Source organism: Coccinella septempunctata, chromosome 6 (assembly GCF_907165205.1).
Source record: "Coccinella septempunctata chromosome 6, icCocSept1.1, whole genome shotgun sequence".
Lineage (NCBI taxonomy): Eukaryota > Metazoa > Arthropoda > Insecta > Coleoptera > Coccinellidae > Coccinella > Coccinella septempunctata.
In genome coordinates, this window is record NC_058194.1 from 30,902,492 (window position 1) to 30,925,401 (window position 22,910).

Consider the following 22,910-nt stretch of genomic DNA (forward strand, 5'->3'; position numbering starts at 1 on the left):
GATGAGGAAAATTAATGAGGAAAATATGTTTGTATCCCAACAAATGTGTCGAAGAATATCTCTGAGGATATTATCATCAGACTGGCTTTCCAAGATTGCACTCGACATTCAGCAAAACACTTCTCGGTTTTATGAATAGAACGTTCAAACTTCCTTTCGAAAATTTCTGTTCCAACACTACCTTGGCTGAAAATGACAATAATCCTAACTTTTTTATAGCTGAGAATCTCGATCAAAAGAATCGTTAGGTCTGGTGGTTAGTATTCACCTCAATCTTCAGTCAATAAGGTTTAATGAAGACAAGGCAAGGTTTTCTATTTCACTGGCGCAGCTAGGGGGAAGCTTTGGGGCTGCAGCCCCCCTCAAAGATACAAATAACATTGAAACTTTTGGCAAATCTCATTATAATTGCTCTCATCACTGTTTTTTTTTGCCTTTTGTGATACTGTTGCTAACTTATTGATGACATAAGTGTGGAGAGTAGATTTTTAAGGGGGTTGCGCCTCCCATCATCAAATGTTTTCGCAGCTATGTCTTCTACAGCTCGCCATCCAGTGTTTTAATGAACTCCAATGTTTGTGGTGGCTGCAAGGAGATGACCTCCTGTATCTTGAGTTGACTAACAAAGCCTAGGCATTCTTCTGTCACCTGGTGATCTGGAGATTCATCCTCGAAACCACAGAAACTCGTCAGTTCTTGCTAGACCCTTATTCATTAAGTGCTTCCTGAGGTGACATTGTACTGTTCAAAGAATACACTAGAAAAGTGTAGCATACTCGATAACCATCGAATACCTGCTGTTCTTAGCTGGTACCTCATCGATTCCTTCTGTTGAAGAGCGAAGAAGATTTTTTTTCAAACCTGAATGAATAGGTTGAGGTCTTTCAGTAGTGGTAACTTCTTCGTCATATGTGTAAGGTTGTCCAGACTAGATTATCATTATTGATAAATAATTCTCGTTTGTGTTTCTAAACGAAATGAATCTCCATGCAGGAGGGTGGGGCTGTTATAATATTCCACAACTACCCTTTGTTTTTCTGCATAACAAACAACAATATCGGAGATGAGCAGCATATACTCTTTCAGACGTAGCGACGCAAGCGTCGCGGCGCGCCTAGAATACCGTGCAGATAGCAGCGTTTGGATTTTCAGAACGATACTAACGTGACGCGTCGCGACGTCCGAGGATCGCCGTCCATACAGTCCGTAGAATTGCGCTTTCGTATTTTATTTTGTTATGGTATTCTTGTACAATCCAACCAACAGGTGAGGGAGTATTTATGTATTTATTGATTTCCTCGCGTTAAATTTCCTAATCGACTGTCACCGGATGTTTATTTTCGAATTTAACAAACTGAAAATTTAACTTTTGAAGATCGTGAAAAATTTTAATTTGAAATTGCAGCTGATACCAAAAAATTCTTTCTTTATGGCTTTTTTCACATTATATTTCGGCTAGTTTTAATTTTTCAGAGAAGATATTTCAATAATGCCTTAAAATTGAATGACATGGAGATCGCTCAAAAGAACGGACGGAAAATACAGGATGTTCATTTGATATTTCTTCGCTTCACTTATGATTTATGTGTTATCAAATTTGTGACCTGCTTCCACATGTTCGTTTCCAAATGGAAGAAGAAAATGATATTTAGCAGAAAGTCGTTTATTATTCTAAACAAAAAATAACGTCATCCACATACTGTTTGTTTTAGTCTTGTTTTCAGCCTATATTCTCGTAAGATGCTGTTTAGCAGTTGAAAACCTCATGCACTGAAAGTGAAGTGGACTTATTTTTTTGTTTAGAACAAGGAGGGACCAAGAACACATGTATCGAAAATTTTGACGAAATATCTCTTACTCTGTCGGTCTCATTGAGAACTCATATATCAGAAGGGTTACATATTTGACCTTACTACTTAAAAGTCCCAGAAATATTGAGAAAATCTTCTTCTGTATTTTGCCGCAACTTTTGTAAACATCCTGTATATTGAAGGCGTTCGGTCATATTGGTTTCTTCAATGTGTATTGTTATGAACAAATAGTAATTGAATGTGCATTATGATTTGAAAATTCATCATTACCATAGGAGAGTCTGTGCTTAAAAAGCCAATTGAAAACTCTTAAGTGTAAATGGACTTACACAAGCAACCAGCACATAAAATCTTCTTTCTGATTTCCGATTCTCGTATGAAAAATAGCGTGAGTATATGTACTTCATTTCATCATTATTCCCCTGTAAGTGCTTAAGTTATTGCGACGATATCAAAACTACATCACTTTTCCATTACAAATGGTTCGTATAACTATAAAGTTTAGATTCCAAATCATTCTATTTATTTTGAAACCATTTATTGATAATTGATGTCCTCCCTCATATCAATTTAAAGTAATTTTCGAAATTCCTCTTCAAACATTCTCGCATAGGGAGAGAACTGGAAGTTATCACATCATTCTAATTAACTTTAAATACCCGATAAATTCATAGCAACATATACGCCCTCTGCAATTTCCATGACAACAATGATTTCCAATATGGTCCACTATCGAGAATCTATATGTACATATAGTAGTTCTTCCTTCTGATAATCATTTCTAAATGTATCAAGCCTACAGAAAATATGTTAATCTGGATAAAATTTTGAGAGTAAAGATTTGTGTTCATTGTTATACTTTCAAACTGTAACAATTGAACGATCATTGAAAAATGAGGCACTTTTCTACACTCGATTTGATTTACACCAGTGAAGAGGCAGTGTAGTTTATCTACACATAGTCAAAAGGAGATGTAGATAAACTGCACCTCCTCTACACTGGTGTAAATTCAATCAGCAAACGAATACTAAAATCGAGTGTAGAAAGTGCTACACTTTTTATGCAAACGAAAGGACCTATATTTGTCGTCACGTAAACTATTGAAATTTAAGGGTTTGCTGTGTTTGAACGTGGTAGTTAGTAGATTGGACATCCAATGCATTCGCAGATTGAAAATAATCAATAATATGTCAACAACTTACAAGGGATATAAGGAATACGTTTTGTTTCTCAATCCCTGTGATGCAGCAGTATTTAGCTTGGAAGTTGTACTAAAATTTCCAGGAACCCCAAATCATTGTTCCTCATTCAAACTTTCTTATAGTGTCTTCCGTGAATTATCATCTCGAATTACACAAACGCTCTGCCTATGTGTAATTTGAAAACTTCCTGAATGGGTGTGGAGAAGCCCCAGGTTATTGAATTCGTATTCTGAAGAGAGAAGGTAGTGGAAAACTAAGGCAAGATCAGAAGATGAGTTCAAGTGGCTGGAAAGTTAGAATAGATTTCAAGTAGAGCAGTTTCCAACAAGTTCCAGAAACCTTCATTATTGGCTGGGGTAATTTGACAGTCTCAGTGTGGTCGATGAGGTTGTATGAAGAAAATTCTGTGATTATATGAGTTAACTTTTGCTGAGGTAATCTTTGTTTATTAATAAGTATCAAGATTTCTTCTCTGCAAAAAACTTCGAATCACATCTTTATTCAAGCGAATACATTCGAAGCATATGAACCACTTTTATAACATTTAGAGCTCATGATATAAGACATATACATGAAATGAAACTATTCCACTATCGATTGCATTAGAACCCTAATAAAAATTTCAAGAAGTCTCCACTATATATCAATAAGATTCAACCGATATCAAAAATAATATTGGATAACTTCAATAGGATTACATCCATCACAAATCCATAAATTTCCACTCAAGCCTGGTATCCGGGGAATACAATTTTCAATTTTCATTAACCGACAGCGCGACACAGCGGCGTATCACGGAACCTACACTCCAGTAATTGGACCAGGTGAATCCACATCAATCACAATGGTACTAATCAAACACCCTGGACTTACTTAATCATCCCCTGCAATCAGAATCCAATTAATACGGCTTGACAGATGATCCCCGAATCGCTGGGAGGAAATTCTTGAAAAAATGCCCACGACGCCTTCTAGGGATGATGAGGGGGATCGAGATTGAAATAGATACCACCGATTTGTGTTTCCCTCTAATTGGCAACAGGAAAATTGAAGCGGAGGTGGCTTTTGGAAGAAGGGAGCGGAGATCGGGTAATCAGGTTTCGATAGAGTTTTCATTCTAACTAATTTGGAGGATTATTTATCAAGAAGGGAAATCTTCGGTCTTAAAAAATTCAGGAGCATTCTACCAGAATGTTTGTGCAAGATTTCGTTGAGTGAAATCGCTCTGTTCTTCATTTTTTCTAGAGAATTTCAAGTGCCAATAAATAAATTCATTCTATAGATAAGTCTTATTCATAGAATAAGTGAAAATGCTGTCTTTTCACTTGGATAGTGTTGTTCATCGAATAAATCTGTCATTGAAACTACAGAATAAGAGTTTATTTGTCATAGATCGAATGTCGGTAGGTCATTATTGGTTGAATCTTTTAAATTCTTGATGCATGGTTATTCTTTTTGTGATTTTCACGAAATATTTGCTTTCTAGTTGGATTTATCACAATTTCTACAATGCGGTGTCTTATTTCACATTAATCAGTGAAAAGTAGTATACCGTGTTTTCATAGAATTGTTATTCGTCAAATAATTCAATCTGAAAGCACCGAAATAAGGTATCCTTCATAGATAACCTTAAGATAGGAAATTATTTGACGGATACTTATTGAAAATCAAGGTGTAGTTGCATCTATGCAACATCAGATGTAAATCACTCAATCCCCAGCCAATATTTCCCACTTTTTTTTATATTTTCGCCATCAAAACAACTCGTTATCACTGCAGGCGCACCACAAGCGAAAATAAATAAAACATAAAAGACTGCCCATGTGTTTAACCAAATAACGAACATATTATTGGGCGGAAAAGAAAGATTTATTATTTCTGAGGTGATAAATTTATTTTTATTATCGAATTATTTGCGTTCCGGTCGTCTACTCAGGTTCGAAATAAATTTTTTTTTGGAAGTTCCAAGGAGCGCTCTGACGTAGGTCACGTTGACCCATTTTGTTTTCTAGTTTACATCAGATTGTTAGCGAGATGCAGAGTGCCGTGGGATTATTTTTGGCTTTCATTGCCTGTTGTTTTCTACGCCGTTCATTGTTTTGAAAAGAGGCATTGTTTTTCTGTTGTAAGTTGGTGGGTTATCATTCGAAAAGTTTCCGAAGGTTTGGCGGCAAAATCGAATGTCTAATTCTTTTGGCACCTCTGTTTTCAAGAATGTGTTTTACACATCAGGATCAGTATTTTAGGAAATTAATCACTTCAAGTGGAAAATTTCGAAAAAATTGGTCAACTTTGAGGAGCTTTAGCAGCTAGAAAAAGAAAATTAGACATATGTTGATTTTTTTATGATAGATGAATTCTTTGCAAATGTAAAATTATAACTTTCATCCATCTACCGCGAACAGTTAAGATTTTATGATTTTTTCCGCGAAGGTCCAAATTTTCCAGTTTTTCATCGACCATAACTTGAAAAATAATTTTTTTAAAAAATATCTGTTTGAATATTCGTGTTCTACGCCCTCGAATTAGTGAACAGTATAAATTTGGTCTCGATCGGAGACCAAAAATTTTTTTCAAAAAAATCGTAATTTTTCCATACATATGTATGGAAAATTTGCAAAAAATTTTATATGTCCGATTTTCACCAAAATTGAAGAATTTACTAAATCGAGGGTGTAGATTACGAATATGTAAACAGAATTTTGCTGAAAGGATTAGTTTTCAAGTTATGGTGCATAGAAAATAGGAAATTTTGGACCTTCGCGGAAAAAATCATACAATCTGAACTGTTCGCGGTGAATGAATGGAAGTTGGGTTTTTCCTTTCGCAAAGAACCAATCTATCACCAAAAAATCAGCTTTTATCCAGTGCTCTTTTTTCTGGCTGCTATAGTTCCTCAAAGTTGACCAATTTTTCCGGAATTTTCCACTTGAAGTGATTTTTTTTCCAAAATACTGATCCTAGAAAAAATCTAATTCCATATTCGTAATCTACGACCTCGAGTTAGTCTAAAAAAGAGCTGGGTCGATAAAGATCGAAAAATGAAAATTTTTCGAATTTAGAATATCTACTTCACCACCGTCTGAACAAAAAATTATCAATTTAGCTATATCGACCCGGGTCATTTTACTGACTAATTCGAGGTCGTAGATCACGAATACGCAATAACATTTTTTCTAGGATCAGTATTTTGGGAAATAAATCACTCTGCAGCTTTTACTTTTCTGTGTCTCTTCTTGAATTATATGTGTAGGCATTGGGGCGGCAAAATATTAAGCTGACGCGGGTGTCTTACACCCTAGGAACGGTCCTGGTATTTAAGAATTGATATCTTCCTTCAGTTACTACATTATTCATCACTTATAATTAACCGAATTTCGTGGAATAATAAACCTCATTCTCTTATTTCGGTAACTGAAATATTCTTGTCGTTTCGATGTCAACATGACCTGTTCACTACAACCCATATTATTCGTGCGGTACCGTTTGACAAGCTAATGCTTTTATCAATGAGTATGAATTATAAATATATTATCTATTGATTTCGATTTACCCCCTACCTTCGTATACGATAGCCCTTTCTAAGCGTGTATTCACAATTACTGCTTTATTTACCGCGAATGCCAAGCAAATTGAAAAAGAAATGTAGTTTCTCATGTTGATTCAATGGCGTGGGGTCTAAAATAATAAAACCTGAATAAAGTTTATTGTATATATTGTGTATGAATAGGAATAGGTACATTTCTGCTTGCGAACACTTCTGGTACAATATGTATTGAAATTCACTAAGATTCATTGTTTACGTAGGTTATATCAGAGGGCGCATTCGTAGGGAGCTGGTCCTTTCACCCCAATATCTGTGACGGCAAAAACCGACCCTGCTAGATGCTCCTTATCTTTTTCCTCCTTCTTCAGTTTGAAATTCGATGTGGTAACGAATAAAACCTCCTGGTTTGGTCCACCGAAACATGCTGAGGTGCAGTAGGTGGCTGGTAGCTTCAGGTAATTCATGAGCTTACCTGTTTTTCCATTCACGTGAATGATCTTGAAAAAACGGTCAAATTACGTTACTTTCTCTTTTAAATTATCAAATTACTCACCCCATGTCCTCCAAAGAGTGCAATCCAAAGATTGTCCTTTTCGTCTATAGTCAATCCATCTGGTATCCCTTCGAGTTCCGGATGCTCCTCCAGGTCGAACAGAACTTTATGGTCTCCTAGAACATAAAATATACGAATAAAATTGATTCCAGGTGAATGAATCAGAATCCTTACCTAAAGTACCTGCTTCTTCGTCGAAATCATACACAACAACCTTCTTGGTTTGACTATCGGTAAAAAAGAATCTCTTATTATCTTTAGACCAGGCAATTCCGTTACTAATACTGACATCTTCTATGTGCCTGGTGACCTTCTCCCCAAGATCGAACCTAAAGAGGCAACCACCATTTGGCGATACTGACAGATCTTTCTCTCTTGTTAAAGTTCCTGCAACCATTAAAATTGTACTTTTCTACTTCAGAATTCACGAAAGGGAAAATGAGGGACCTACCAGTCCAAAGCCTTCCTTTCGAATCAGCTTTACCGTCGTTGAACTGGTTCTTATCCTTGTCCTCATCGACGAAATGTATCTCGCTTAAGGTACCTTTGTTGTTAGTTTCTGTATGCCAGTGTAATTTGTAGATATATCTGTCTGATGTTACAATAAAGTCGTTTTCGTTGTCTTTCACTGGTATTATAACCCCTATGGAGTCTCTGTCGTCTTGGAAGGGATGAAAATTTTTTAGAATAATTTGAATTATTCGATAAATAGTTATTTATTGTTTGAATGTTTCAGATATTGTATTTTATTCAAGCAAAAATGTTCAAACGCCAGGTTAAACATGGCATTGCTGTTACGAGAATGCCCCAACGACTTGATTAAACAAACACAATTTTCCAGAAGCTGAAAGCCATCCAAACTTTCTTTCGGTTGGCACAAAAGTCCCTCGCGTTGAAGCTCATAAATGCGAACAAACAAACGCATGACGTTTCCCTATGAAATCCAGATTCCAGAAAGCGATAGACACGACAGGATAGCTCTCGAACAGAGTGGTCGGAGTAAACAATAGAATTGCACCGGCATATTTGAACGAATACGTCCAGGGACTAATTTGATGACCGCCACTCCTGATCTGTATGACGAAATGTCAATAGCTCATCATGCTGATGGACGCGGAGAGAGCTGAAAATCGTACTTTCGGATCTGGCACAATATATGAATTTTCTGGGAATGATTTATTGAATATCGATTCCGGATGGGGTGGTTTTCTGATTGGATTAATGCAAAATAAGGCAGATGAACTTATGTCTGCCAGATATAATGATGTATAAGTGTTATACCATGCCATACTACAAAAATAACATAACTTAGATGCTACGTAGATAGAAAGCAAAGCACTGAGCTCCCATGTGATTCTTAGATTGATTCTGGATGGAATGGTAATTAAAGAGGCCTAAACTCTTGCCAGGAAAGGACCACAAACTTCTTCCATTGGCCTTGAACCCTTCAGTAGAATAGAAAGAGTTTCAAGAGAAGGAAAAAACTGACATGTCCTACTGAACTGAACCGTCAACATTTACTTTCTTCCCCTCGAAGAAACTGCCTTTCATTGCACTCCTTTCTGTTTTGTTTCCATTCCGAGCCAGTAAAACTATAAACGAGTGGTTGTTTAAATGTCAAGAGTATTTGCAGCCAGGTTTTACGACTTAATCACCTCCTGACTATCGAACCTCGACAATGCAGGTCATCTTTTTTAATTACAACAAGGAAACAAGTGTTTTCCTGCCTTGAAAGGTGAATACTCACGAATATTTCAAGATGTCGATCGAACAAAATGATGCTACTGTTACAAGCTTGTATCTCAGATGAACTTTTCAGTTTTTTCACACTTTTTCTGAAGGCTCATTGTCAAAAAATGGAAAATTCGACAATTCTTCTCACTCACCTAATTCGTACTTTGTCATTCTTGCATCCTTGCTTGCTGGACAGAAACGACAGGCAGTGGCATTGAAGGTGTCAACGTAATAAAGAGTATTTGTCTTAGGATCCCAATGAGGTCCTTCCCCATGTTGAACGGGTGGAGTTACAGCCTCAATTTTATAGGGAAGAACCGAACAGGTACAATCGCTAAAAAAATAGATCCTCATTGTGAAAACATACATATGAAATCAAGAGAATTGAAATGGAGGTAGCATTTCAAATTAGCCTTCTTCTAGAAATAGCTCATCCTTTAATTATTTTGATTTATTGCACGTAAAAATAACAGCTACTCGAAGGTTCAGGTGAGTCCGATGTTCCTCATGATTTTCCTAATGCGGACCTGTCATTTGCTGCAAATCACGTCGTCAAGGGTTACCCATAATCAGATTAAATCCTAATTAACATTCGCGTATTAAAAGCAAGGTGTTTGTTTTATAAATGTGTATTTACTTATCGTTAAATACACTGCGAGAACTTGAATCGATATGAATACAATAGTACAATGGTAAAACAATCAAACGAACCTCTCCTGTATCTTTCCATGCTTAACGCATCTTTCTAGAGTGGATTTATCCTCTGAATCATCGCTAATTTTTCTCTTAGTACTCATATTAATCGTTTCAATATCACTATGCACTCTGTAGATATAACAAACGACACTACAATAACATTGAAAAGTGTTTGTTTACGGAGATCTGAGCAAATATTTTCTCAGAGTTCAATAAATGGGGACACACGCTGAACGACTTTCTTTTCTAAACAACGCTCACAATTCTGTACGAAATGATTTGTGAGAGAGGCCAGAGATTTTACCGATTCTTGGCTATGACGCAACCGATATGGTTTCCTAGCTGAAGGTTGTCCGAAAATTAAACCACTTCCTCTATTCGTAAAATATAATTGATTAACTGCTGTATTGCCAATGAAGTCTTCCAATTATTTTCACGCATATAGATTATGATAATGTGCAAATCGATCTCATTCTATATAGAAAACTGAAGAATTTGTTGGTAAATGTATCTTCTGATGCAGATACAAGAAAGAATGAAAAACTTTTTTCTAGTTACAAAAATTATCTGAACACTTTGGCTGCCATGTCTATAGAAAATTTACATTAGTTCAAAATGAAACGCACAGATTAATCTATGGTAAAACATCAGTTTATTATCCACAGATCACAGAAACTAGTTTCTGTGATCTGTGTTATTGTCATTCCTCTGAATAAGTGATTTTTCAAATCTCATTCAAACAGCAAGAGTTTCTGTGGCAAAATATTCGATGAGAGAAAATTCCTGCTTCTGGCTTTTCCCCATTTTCGATATTGCACAGCCCATCATATTACGAAAACTCCGCAGATAAAAAGTTGCGCGCCAAATTTAACTCCATTTGCATATTTACCAAAAGTGACATAAAAGCTCCCGCTCGGAACATCGAATAAAATCGATGATGACGCTCCGTTTTATAACCTAACAATTTGACAGCCCGCGCGTCATTCCCGACCGACATTTTCATGGAAAAATCACAAAAGCAATCGTCATCCCTGAAATGTAACGCAAACCGCACGGAAAAACGACCGATCTGAACATAAAATGGAAAATTATGAATGAACTCACTTCTCACTGGAACTCATTCTCGGCGGGAACTACAGAGGTGGAGTAAAATCGATTGTCGACGTGAACTTTTGACAGTCGCACTTGGATCTTCCGAGGTTTATATTCGGACCTCGGAATCTAAAAAAAACAAATGTAATTTCACTTCACACCTGTAAGATCAAACAGTGATTACTGTTATCATTATCATCCTGATAATCTTGAAAGCAGAGCAAACAATCTGGATGATCATTTTTATACCGTGAATTATGGGGCGATTCTTGCGAGGAGAACAGATCGTTGTCGGAAAATGCATGAAAATACTCAATTTTGTTGTATTATGATGTTTTAATTACTGATTATCTTTATAAGATTCAAGAGCTTTCATGTTGGATTCAAGATGAATAGGATTAAAAAATTTGAATGGTGTTTGTGTTGTGTACACCAAATAAAAAACAAAATTGGCGATCTTATCAATTTTTGCACTCATTTTGCTCTTCAAGTTCACTAGAAAAACAAGGAACGGTTTACAAAAGAAGCATTTCCAAAATGATGAATGGAATATTTCTTTTTCTCATTCATTTGAACCACAAAGAACCAAGAACTTATATTTTCTTGAACATGTCAACCTGGTTTTTGTGCTACCTATTTCTTCTGACCCCAAATTCCTGCATAAACCATAACATCGAGCTCCTGCAGGCGCAACATATATCCTCTGGAGATGTAAAAAACACACACTCGATTTATTTACAACTTGTCCCTTTCTAGACATGTAAACGTCAAGCTTGTACGTTTCAGGCAAATATTTACTTGTCTGTTCGCGTTCAAATGAGGTCCTGCAGGAGGACTGGAATTGACATGCAATAAATGATGCTATCACGCGGATATTACATCAATGTAAACGTAGGGCGAAGAAATTAGTCTCGAAATTCAAAGGCACTAGTAGTGTACAGAGAACCTGATACATTCGTGTTATTACAGCGTTCAAGTTGTATGTAGGTACCCACCGAGTGATTAGAGAGTTGAAATTAGGTAGAGAATAGAACAACAACTACATATTGCATTAACTGAGCTATGAAACAATACCAAACTTTTCGAAACTATCTAGTTATTTCTGAGATCATTATTCAGCATAACTTTTCTCAAAATATCATCGTTCATTTCAACTTTTATATAAATGTCAGATATGTTTCATTTTCGATTCATATGAAAAATTGTACAAGTCAAATAGAAGTCCATCAGAACTTACACCACTTTGCAACTTCCATCTAAAATTTTCACATAAAATAATATCCATGATTATTGAACAAATTACCTTATTGTCAATTCCAAAATATTATGGTTTTTCTGGAATACTACACATGAAAAGGCACAATCTTCAAATTTATTTGACAATATTATTCGCCGAATCTTAAGACAGGTCGATCAATAAGAAAGGTCTTTTTTCGCTCTTCTATTCTACGATTTTTGTTGGTTCGTGAAGTAAGGAAGAAAATAACAATTGAAAAACCGTATTATTATTGCCCTTCAACATTACAGCGGCTTTCATGAAAGGAGGCTACGTCTCGGAAAGATTTACGTTCTCATTAATTCTGAAGAAGTTCAACATCGAACGCAATTATGAAATATAGGTCGAGCATACGGAACTATCGTTTCTACAATAATATCCCTCGTTAAAAAAACCATTTAAATCGCTCATTTCCAATACTCTTTTGACGAATTTTCACGTGATTATAATATAAAAAAATCGATCGTTTCATTTGGATGTGAAACAGGGTGTGTACCAGGTGGAAAATCGTTTTTCTCCTTAGAAAATGCTTGGGAAATGCATGGTTTATTGTATACTTAATGATGATTCCTGAAAGCTCCATTGAGCCCCATTTTGTAATCCATTCATTTAGTATTCAATTCTTCTGTGGAGGAAGAATATGAGGTCGAATTTAGAATGTCAACGGTGAAAGGAAATGCCCAATGCGCTTTGACTGTGGAAACGATGGAAAAACTCATGAATATTTTCACGATCTGTGGGTAATTCTTCTGTTGATGGTAAATTGCTCAGAGAATCTAGAAAGAATTTCGAGATAAAACTCACCTACACTTGGAAAAATATTGATTTTTTTGGGATGAACCTCCTGAAAAATCATGAATTTATCGTTCAGGCTTTCCTTCTGAAAAATAACTCATTGTGAGGATAACCATCTGAAGTATTAAACAACCCAAAATATACAGCTAATTCCAAAATATTACCTACGTAATATTTCGTAATATTCGTTAATTGTTCGAAACGACAAAATAATTTCGTAGAAATCTATTCAATATAAATCGAAAGCGAAATTTTCTCTACATAATCCAGTTTCGTGCCTGGATCAGCAACTAGGGTTTCACACTATAAGTTCGAACATTGGTCGCTTTTCTATAAAAGCGGTAAAGATAACGTTTTATTGACGAATATGGTCATGATTTGAACATGCCTCACAATCAGATATCCTACAAACTTCCTCCACCACAACAGGAAAAATGGAAATCGATTTTGTAGAAGGAAAATCCAAAATAGCGAAGTATAGCATTTTCGAGGTTTGTAAAGAATCTGGAAAATATTCAGTGTGTAAGGGTGATTTAGATGTGAAAGATTGATTTTTTGGTGGTAGGCATTCGGGATTATCTTTGGATGTTCAGAGGAAAACGAAAGAAGGTAAAGTTTTCAGTTTTTGTGGGATGAAAAATTTTCAGTGAACTTTCCACATATTGCTTGCTAACGGAAGACAATATTCCATAGAAGGTAATGCTGGAAAGAAAATGGGCATGAGAGGAAGCTTCTGTAAGGAATATTTCGTTTTTCGCTTAGAAACATATGCCAAATCGAAAACTTACGTTTTCTTTATTCATTACTCTTTCAGGATAACCTGGTAGTAGGTATTTTGAGTCACCATTTTAGGCACAACCTCACCCACGCATTCAATTTGGTTATCTACAGTCTACAATCAAGCAGGACGTTTCTTGAACGTCAAATCACAACAAATTAATGGTGGATAGTTTGATAGAAGTTTATTTGAATAGTCCGGCATTCTCAACGTATGGAAGTGGTGTACCTATAATTGAATCCCCTTGCGTAGAACCCCCTTTTTCACCCTTCTTATTCGCCCAAGCGTGAGATTAGACATTCCCGCCATGCATTTTTAAACACGCTGAAATTCATTTTGCGTATTTGTTGTTCAGATTCGTCATTCCTCTCATGCATTTTTAAACATCCGCGAATTTGTTTCCCAGTGTTTCTTGAGTTGAAATGCAGTGTATGTTGAAAATATCTCCTCCTGCAGTTGAATATTGAATAATCTCTATCTGCGATCTCTCCAACGCTGCCAGGTCAAACCGTCCCAAATTTTCAGGAAATGAAAATTGCAAAACGTCATAATTTAATTATTCCTGAACGTGGGACGTAAAAGTGAATCGAGCCAGAGTTCCATAAATGGAAATATATGTATATTCTCTTATTTATAAATCCATAGACAGGGGCGTATTTAGGCCCAGACGCATTTCGTGTAAAATTTGAGTTGACTTTTTACTCTGATTTTTCAGGTCTACCACTCATGATTCCCCATGAGGCCAGTGCTCCAAATCAGATGAAATGTAGATAACTTCACCGATCAACGCTCAGAACTACATTGCTCCAAGTTTATGCGGTGAAAATGCTCAAAAAACCGAGAATGGCCTGTTTCGGTGGAGCAGAGAGTTTCGACCAGTCCACCACGAGACCTTTCTGTCCATCACCAACGTCCACCCCTGAAGAGTTGGAAAGGAGGGCCATCATACAGAGGAACGATCTTCTGCTGCATGAGGCGGTCATCAAAAACGACACCAAGGGGGTCCAGAGGATCCTCAGGGAGCCGGTAGATGTCAACAGTAGAAACAACGTAGGTTTTAGGGTATCCTGAGTACTGTACACTTTGCTACTGTCTCAAAAACGCCGGAAAGAACCATTTATTAACACATATATGTTAGCAAGTGTTAATTTGACCCCCCTTAAAATATACTGATAATGTCCGACGACGAATGTCGAAGGAAGAATAAGAGTATAGAACCTATGCCCTGTGAACTCTGTGGTCCAATGTTACCTGCTCTCTCTTTTGCACAGGCCGAGCACACAATTACTTGAACTACCTTGCCGGGCGGTACGCTTTGTACCTGACCCTTTGTTAGAGCACCTCCACGTGCTAGATAACCGATCGCCATCTTACTTTGTGAATAAAAAGTACCAACCACGTGTTTTATTAAATCTAACATATATAATATATGTCATCTGTCATGACGTATGGAATATTGTCCAATATAGTCTCTTACCGGAAAATCCTTTATAAATTCTTTCCTTCTATTTCAATTAAGTGCGAATGAGAGAGACATATGAGTCCCACAGCAGTTCTAAGTGCTACTATACGTTTATTCAGTATTCATCCCTAATTTCACCTACGAACAAAAAGGAGAAGGCCTCTCACATACTCTCTACCGCAAATATTTTCCTTAGTATAATTGTGTTTATATTACATTCAAAGCCTTGCTACCATAGCTCGTGTTCAAAATGAGCTTTAGGTACTCAGGAGTATGTACAATAGAAAAACTTGCTGAAGGTGATACATGTAGGTTCGATGTGTATATCTTCCGAAGATGTTAGAAAATCGAATGGCAATCAATCAAGTTTTTTCACGTATCCAACGACAGCGTTTTCTTGAAGGATTAGAGTCAATAGGCCCCTGAAATTGCGGGATACTCTGGAGTTAACTAACAGGATCCAGAGTTAACGGAAAGGAGTCGATTAGGATGCTAGATGTAGCTATGTAGTTGAGTTTTTCGATCTAGGCAATTCTGTTGGACGTTTCGCTTTCGTTTCTGAATCAGGGGTTTTATGTTGTTTCGAAGTTTCCCTCACCCTTTAGATTACGAGTAGGTATGCAATAAAAGTTTTTTTAGGATCAGTGTTCCAGGAAATAATATAAAAAATTGGTCAACTTTGTGGAGCTGAAGTAGCCAGAAAAAGGGAAATAGACATATGCTGATTTTTTTGATGATAGATTAATTCCTTGCAAATGTAGAATTGTAACTTTCATCCATCTACCGCGAACAGTTCAGATTTTATGATTTTTTCCGCGAAGGTCCAAATTTTCTAGTTTTTCATCGACCATAACTAGAAAAATAAATTCTTTTAAAAATATCTGTTTGCATATTCGTGTTCTACGCCTTTGAATTAGTGAACAGTATAAATTTGGTTTCAATCGGAGACCGAAAATTTTTTTTTTAAAAATCGTAACTTTTCCATATGGAAAATTTGCAAAAAATTTTTATTTCTCCGATTTCCACCAAAATTGGAGTATTCATTAAATCGAGGGCGTAGATCACGAATATGCAAACAGAATTTTGCTGAAAGGACTAGTTCTCAAGTTATGGTCGATGGAAAATTCTAAATTTTGGACCTTCGCGGAAAAAATGGTAAAATCTAAACTGTTCGCGGTAGGTAAACGAAAAATAGATTTTTCCATTCGAGAAGGATCAATTTATCCTCAAAAAAATCAGCATATGTCCAGTGCCCCTTTTCTGGCTGCTACAGCTCCTCGAAGTTGACCAATTTTTTCGAAATTTTTCACTAAAAGTGACTTATTTCCTAAAATATCAATCCTAGGAAAAGTCTCATTGCATATTCGTAATCTATGACCTCGAATCAATCAAACAAGTGCATTATACAGAAGAATCGTCCTTCTATAGGAGAAAGCTTCATCTACCTATTTATGCCAGTTCATCTTTGATTTCCATCCAGAATTATTGTTTTTTTTATTCTCTAATGAATCTAGTAGATACGTTCGAATTCGAAATATTGGTCATCCAATTTTCATTCCATATTCTATTTTCTAGTACGGTAGGGCGCCAATCCATTGGGCATCCTCAAGAGGTAACTTGGACATTATGGAGATGCTCATGTCTTGCAACTGTGATATAGAAGCTAGAGATAAGGTAAGTACCATAAAGGATTGTCGTCGAGCATTGCTTTGACCGCATGAAACAAACAACTAACTGAATTCAATGTGCAAACCGCATCCGAATTCTCTCGAGGGATATCCTGAAATGAAAGGCTAAAATGAGCTTTTTAGATTGGCTCTGTTCTTGACTGCCAATTCCACATCCAATCTGGATCAACGCTGTCGATAGAGAAACTGTAAAGCGGTTTCAATCGGAACGGATTGACCAAAGAAAAAAAGTAGAATCGATATAGAATATTTCTGCATGAATATGTTGATTGAAGGCTGAAGCTTAAGAAGCAATATGATGTACTTCCAGTTCCTAGTTTATTTTCATGAACAATTCATAATACTTCATGAGTGATTTCATCATATATTAACACTTCTAGTCGACCAAGATCTATTGAGGTTGCTTCTCAAGCAATACTTTACAAATGGCCCTTAAAGAAAGACTAAACAGTTCAACTGCCTCATTCACAGTAATATTTTTACTCTTAATTCTTCTCCTTAAATTAAAAAGACGTGTTGAAAATTTCTGGATTTTGCAGTATGGTATGAGGCCGCTACTTATGGCTGCTTGGCATGGACATCGTGATGCTGCTCAACTTCTTATTAATACAGGAGCATGTACTAACGCCATTAACAAGGTATAACCCCAGAAAATCCAATAGATTAACTTAGAACTCTTACCATAGCTAGGGATTTTCAACTTTCGTCAATTTCAGAAAGGCTACACGATACTCATGTGTGCGGCCAGAAATAACAGAATAGAGGTCATAGACTTCCTCTTAGATAGCCTAGAAGACTTGAAGATAAACGCTGTGGACAACGAAGGCCAAACTGCTCTGTTTCATGCCGCCTTGGGCGGGCATACTATCGTAGTACAAAGGTTGATTGATAGAGGCGCCATTATAGACACCAAAAACAAGGTAATGTAGGTTAAGGTGCCCGACAAGGTTCTACCCTTGGCTCATCATAATTTCTCGGCAAGCAGGATTCGCAAACGGCTCTTCATGTGGCTTGTGAAAGAGGTCATGAGGAAGTGACGAAACTTCTTTTGGCTCACGAGGCGGACATGGAGACTAAAGATATCAACGACAACACTCCACTTCATATCGCGGCGCAACACCAACAAACATCGATTGTGCAGGTCCTGTTGGATGCTGGAGCCGACCCAGATAGTGAAAATGAGGTGAGATTTTTTAGGTAGAATCATCTGAGGAAACAGCAAGAATATGTTGAATAATAGGTGCTATGGGGATTTATACGACGTAGGGTGGCCAGCGCACTCACCTGATTTGAACATCTGCGACATCTTTCTTTCTTCTAGATTAGTTGCTTTTTCAGAATTTGGAGCACATTTGAATATACGATGATTTAGCTGGGAGATGCGTGTGTCGAAAGTGAAAGTAAACTTAAAAATTCGTCAAGATCGAACAGTTGCACTGAGGCCGATGAAACTTGAGTACAAAAACCATATTTCCTACTGATTCGCATAAATAACAGTTGAAAAAGCTGGAGCCAAAACACGATTGAAAAAAATTTTCGATTATTTCACACCAAGGTAAAGTTACTGCCTATTCTGGATCGACAAATACAATTACCAAACAGGAATGAATTGCATTCTACCCATTCAATAGGTCCCGAGACTCTTGCTAGCTTTTTCAACTCCAGAAACGATGTTTTCATGGATATAAATGGCACGTAGAGAATTTCCTTTAGTGGGTTAGTTTTCTCGCCTCTTCCTCTTCGATTTCTGTCAAAGTCAGTAGCTATACGCCACTCTGATGGAAACTTACGATTCTCGTCTAGAAAGATTGATATTCCCTTTGTGGGATTGATATCTTTTTTCGCCTCCAGACAGGGGTACTTTAGAAGGACTACTTTTCGTGTTTGTATATTGGAATTGGTGTCTGTAATGGGAAGCGATGTCAAAGCGGAATATTCAGAAGGAAGAATGTTGTGTCGTGTTCCGTTGAAAACATTCGGAAGTTGATATGCTGTGAAAAATGAGATTATTTCTGCATATTGGCTTTTCACTCTTCGAGTGGTATCATTCTTTCTGGAAGGCATAAGCAAATATATTTTTCCGAGGTTATACAATGTTTTCCGACTGTTCTCGATCGAACAATGAATCACATTCTTCATTTACAGTTTCTACTTTTATCTGAGAGCAGTATAATGATTTTTCCTCCCTCTCTATTTCTTTAATACCTATGTGCTGGGTTACTAAGATCACTGACATAGATTTAACTTCGTCTCTTGGTTTCAAATGGGACTATGTCAATCTTCAAAAGGGTTTTTCGACTGCACAGAATGCAAATATTAGCTTGTGTTCGAAAAATTATGAGTTCCTTGGTCGTGTTTCATCTCTGGATGCATCGTGGGGATTTATAAACTCTTATTTTACCTCCGGAGGAACGCCTTTACGGAGATTATCACCGCAATCTGAACAGGAAAAGCCCTGGGGAAGAAAATACTCGCTAACGAACTGTGACGGCCATTTCAACCGAAAACAAAATGAAATATTCGAAAGTGAAATGGCCTTCCGCTTAGAAAAATGTTAAATTTGATCTCATCGTAATTTAACATTACGTATCTATGCAATTTACCCTTCTGACAGACGAAGTGAATTTCCACTGTACCCTAAATATATAGTAACCACTCGGAAAATTCCCAGTTCGTATTTCAATTAACTTCAGCTCCGTTGATGCCGTTAAATGAAATAATTAAAGTTCGGGTAATGGAACATTTCGAATTGAAAATGCAGACGGCCATAAAAAAATCGGCCGTTTCTATTGAGCACGGTGGTTAGGGGACAGCAAAAATGTTTTTTACGAGCCCAGTGATTACCCGGATGTAGGCAACATCACGAAATGAAAGATCCCTAAATGAAGGTATCAACAGGTCTTTCAGTGTGAAGAATTTTCCCTATCTTTTGATCTAGTGAGACTTTTTATTGGAAATTCTGTTCATGTTAAATTCATTCATTTCTGAATGGAGGAAAAACCTCAATTTTTTTTCCATTTATTCTTTGAATTTAATTGTTTCATTCTTCATAATTTCCAGAAAGGATCCACAGCCCTCCACATATCATCCAGTTTAGGAAGTAGAGGTATTTTGGAGCTACTCATCCAGCACTGTGCCAATATCAATAAGCAGAATAAGGTCAGTGTCATTTACACATTTCTTTCTTTGAAAATTTTCTTTCAAACACATTATATTCATCCGGACAATGAAGTAGTACTTTCTTATCGTTAGTTGGTATATTGCTCTACTTGATTGAGTAATTTTAGAACAGATTCATCCCCAACATTTTGGAACAACTGGCCTTAATTTGATATGGATGGACATAGCTAATTATTGAATTTTTCTGTTCATCTGCTTTTCTATTTCTGTACAAGTAGACTCAAGGCTTTAACTTGGTTTCATTGATGCCATGAAATCACTGTGACTATTTCCATTGACAACCAACGATTTCCGACAAAAAAAAGAATTTTCAATGCTGAAAGCAATCTTCATCAACCTGCCCTTATTTTTAAGTCTTTCGCAGACACGAACAGACCCTCGCCGATCCATTTGATCTTTGGAAGGGAGAGACGTAAGTTTATTGAAATGAATTTTCATTTTCAGGCCGGAAACACCCCCCTCCACTTGGCCTGCCAGGCCAACGAGATCGACATCGTCGAAAGCCTCATCTCCAGAGGGGCGAACCTCAACAGCCTGAACACGGTGAGTGGTTTTGTTCGAGTGCCAAGATAATTCGCGAAAATTGTAGGAACATTAACGTTTCCTGCTGGGGATGAGAAAAAATAGGGAGGTCGGTTTGAGAGAGCTACAGGGTGCAGCAAAAATGGTGGATGGTCGATGGTGGAAATTTTCCAACGAAAAACTTATTGACGGATTCTCCCTCGTCTTTTCAAAGCATTTGAATAAATCAAGTGTGGTAAATCATGTCAGGAGCCAAATGCTAATCAGTCATCTCTCGGAGATATAAAATAATGGAGCAAAAATAAGATTAGGTCAACTGACAATACTCAAAACAGTTAAATAAGAGATGTTTCGTTTTATAGCTGTAGAAATGCTCTCCGAATTATGTTCATTCCTCACATAAACTCCTCCATTTGTTTCCTGACTGCAGAGTCACCCCTGTATCTCGTAAAATGTTTAATTCCTCCCCAACCTACCCACTTTAAAATGCTGCCTCAATTATCCGACAGTCGAGAGTATATTTGCTTCCATATGGTCCAATTTTCGTGATGTACTCTTTTGGAAACAACTAATATATGCGACCCCGTATTGGACTACTATATGAAACAGTTTCTCACTGTGACGTTGAGATTAAACCTGAAAAGACACTCTGCATTACATGTATATGTTGAGTTTGCATGTTGAATGCAACGCTGCTTCTGTAATCCGCAAACGTTGGAACTTTGAGATGGAATAGAAAAGGGAATTTGAAATTCAGATTATCCATCAAACGCTTCCCACGTACACACTTTAATGCTCAGATGCTGTCTCTATCTCTTACTAGTTTGTCCACATTATTGGGTCTTCATTCTCTGTACTGGCGAATCATTCCTTTCATGCAATCCCAAAGACACACGGTGATCACTTGATAAGTTAATCAGTACCTACTTATAAAGTGAGGATGATGCTTCAATGAATCTCTGTATTCACTCTAAACTTTTCTACTCTTACTACCTCTCATCTCTCTCCCAAATTTCAAAATCTCTAGAGACTGCAGTCCCCAATACACATAGCAGCCGAGATGGGTCACACAGACATCTGCAAATCATTACTGGCTGCTGGAGCTGACATCGAGCAACGAGAACAAGGAGGCAGGACCCCCCTCTACATAGCAGCTCGTGGTAGTTTCACAGCCATAGTAGACATGATCATCAAGACTGCACGTCTGGATTACCCGCCACAGGTAAGGTAGAAGCCACCTCATGTCTGGGTCCTTACACCAACAGCGTTTGTAGGACGACCAGAGTAATGGTGGTAGTGTTAGAGAACGCCAAGGGAGGAGTAGGATCAGCAGATCGAGCAGCAGGAGAAAGTGGTCGGTTAGAGCTTCCAGAGATGAGACACAGAGGCTGAGGGAATCTGAACGACTCAGGGAGATCCTGTACAAGCTGGCTTATAAGCAGTTGGGACCTGGAGAGTGGAAGAAGTTGGCGCAGCATTGGGCCTTCACTGACGATCAGATCAAGGCAATCGAGCATCAGTATAATGGTGAGAAATATTTGATTTGCAGGCTCGATATTTATAAGATCTCTTCTCCAATAGTTCCGATAGATTAGTCATTCCGAAATGTCAATTTTCCTGGGGAAATTTAGTTTTAGGAAGGGGTAATTCATCGAGTTGAACAGTGTGGAATTGATGGATTCCTCGAGCCCATCAATAATGAAATAAAGCGGCAAATTCAGGACTATCCCTAATATTGTAGCGAAATTCATTCGATGTCGTTTTATAAAGCCTCTGCTCGCGGCGAATACAATAAGACGCCTACGGGATTTTCCTGTTTGCGAAAGAAAATTAGGAAAATTCAGTTGAAAACCGGGAAAGCCCCATTAAGTACTCCTTTGTTTTCCCAGCTTCCATCTCTTTCACCCCTCGGATACGCGAGTTAGGGCGAAATGGTCTTGGTTATAAACTTTCCGGGACTGTTAACTTTACGATAACTGGAAGCAATATACCCGAAAATTGAATAATCTGAAACAGCGAGACACTAATTCGACCACTTCGGTATTGAAAGCGAGACACTCTCTCAAAACAAGTCAGGAATTAATAGAAGACATCTTATAGAAGAACACTCAGATTGTTGATCTCTATAAAGTCATTATTTTTCTACTAACTGTTTTGAATTGGTGTGAGTGTGAATCTAACAGTTGAAAAATTAAGAGATTAATAATGTTTTTCAAGCTTTATCCACAAGATCAATTTTCACAGGTCCTTCGAGTTATAAAGAGCATGGTTTCCGTATGTTGTTGATCTGGGTGCATGGTTTAGGACCTGAAGTCAACCCAATAAAAGAAATTTATGAATCTTTAACAGCCATCGGTAGAAGGCCATTAGCTGGTAAGTAATCACTGATCCAACATTGAAAACAGTAGATAACCTTTACATTTTCAGATTCTTTAAGGAGAAAAATTGATCAAGAAATCGAAACAAGAAGAAAAGGCAGTAAGAGAAGATGTTCTAGCTGTTCTATTTGTTGAAAGCTTCGCAAATACTCCAATCTAACTTAATCTCAATGGGGTCTCACCAAATTCCTTCAG

At 37.2% G+C, this 22,910-nt stretch overlaps 2 protein-coding genes across 4 annotated transcripts; one reads left to right on the top strand and one right to left on the bottom strand.

The window, feature by feature from the left end:
* The first annotated feature begins 1,126 nt into the window (after positions 1–1,126).
* Positions 1,127–22,903, top strand: LOC123315143 (ankyrin repeat and death domain-containing protein 1A-like). Of its 2 annotated transcripts, XM_044900719.1 has the most exons (12): positions 1,127–1,266; positions 14,201–14,535; positions 16,523–16,621; positions 17,175–17,273; positions 17,352–17,555; positions 17,621–17,818; positions 19,696–19,794; positions 20,260–20,358; positions 21,365–21,559; positions 21,612–21,864; positions 22,582–22,710; positions 22,765–22,903. In XM_044900719.1, the coding sequence occupies exons 2-12, from the start codon at positions 14,311–14,313 to the stop codon at positions 22,848–22,850; spliced, it is 1,686 nt and encodes a 561-aa protein (XP_044756654.1). In that variant the 5' UTR covers positions 1,127–1,266; positions 14,201–14,310; the 3' UTR covers positions 22,851–22,903. The 2 variants fall into 2 exon arrangements, with proteins under 2 accessions (XP_044756654.1, XP_044756655.1); XM_044900720.1 differs by lacking the exon at positions 17,175–17,273.
* On the bottom strand, positions 6,713–10,784 carry LOC123315144 (regucalcin-like). Of its 2 annotated transcripts, none has more exons than XM_044900722.1 (6): positions 10,649–10,784; positions 9,001–9,182; positions 7,566–7,775; positions 7,289–7,501; positions 7,115–7,230; positions 6,713–7,058 (listed from the first exon to the last, which is right to left on the bottom strand). In XM_044900722.1, exons 1-6 carry the CDS (start codon positions 10,663–10,665, stop codon positions 6,828–6,830), a joined length of 969 nt encoding a protein of 322 aa, XP_044756657.1. In that variant the 5' UTR covers positions 10,666–10,784; the 3' UTR covers positions 6,713–6,827. The 2 variants fall into 2 exon arrangements, with proteins under 2 accessions (XP_044756657.1, XP_044756656.1); XM_044900721.1 differs by lacking the exon at positions 10,649–10,784 and adding an exon at positions 9,560–9,812.
* Positions 22,904–22,910: the final 7 nt, after the last annotated feature.

Coding starts and splice junctions, on each gene's coding strand:
- LOC123315144 (XM_044900721.1), bottom strand. CDS start 9,645: ATGAGTACTAAGAGAAAAATTAGCGATGATTCAGAGGATAAATCCACT. Junction 7,776..9,000: donor AATGACAAAGTACGAATTAG/GTGAGTGAGAAG, acceptor ATCCCTTCCAAG/ACGACAGAGACTCCATAGGG. Junction 7,231..7,288: donor CGAAGAAGCAGGTACTTTAG/GTAAGGATTCTG, acceptor TTTATGTTCTAG/GAGACCATAAAGTTCTGTTC.
- LOC123315143 (XM_044900719.1), top strand. CDS start 14,311: ATGCTCAAAAAACCGAGAATGGCCTGTTTCGGTGGAGCAGAGAGTTTC. Junction 17,556..17,620: donor TTATAGACACCAAAAACAAG/GTAATGTAGGTT, acceptor CTCGGCAAGCAG/GATTCGCAAACGGCTCTTCA. Junction 20,359..21,364: donor ACCTCAACAGCCTGAACACG/GTGAGTGGTTTT, acceptor CAAAATCTCTAG/AGACTGCAGTCCCCAATACA.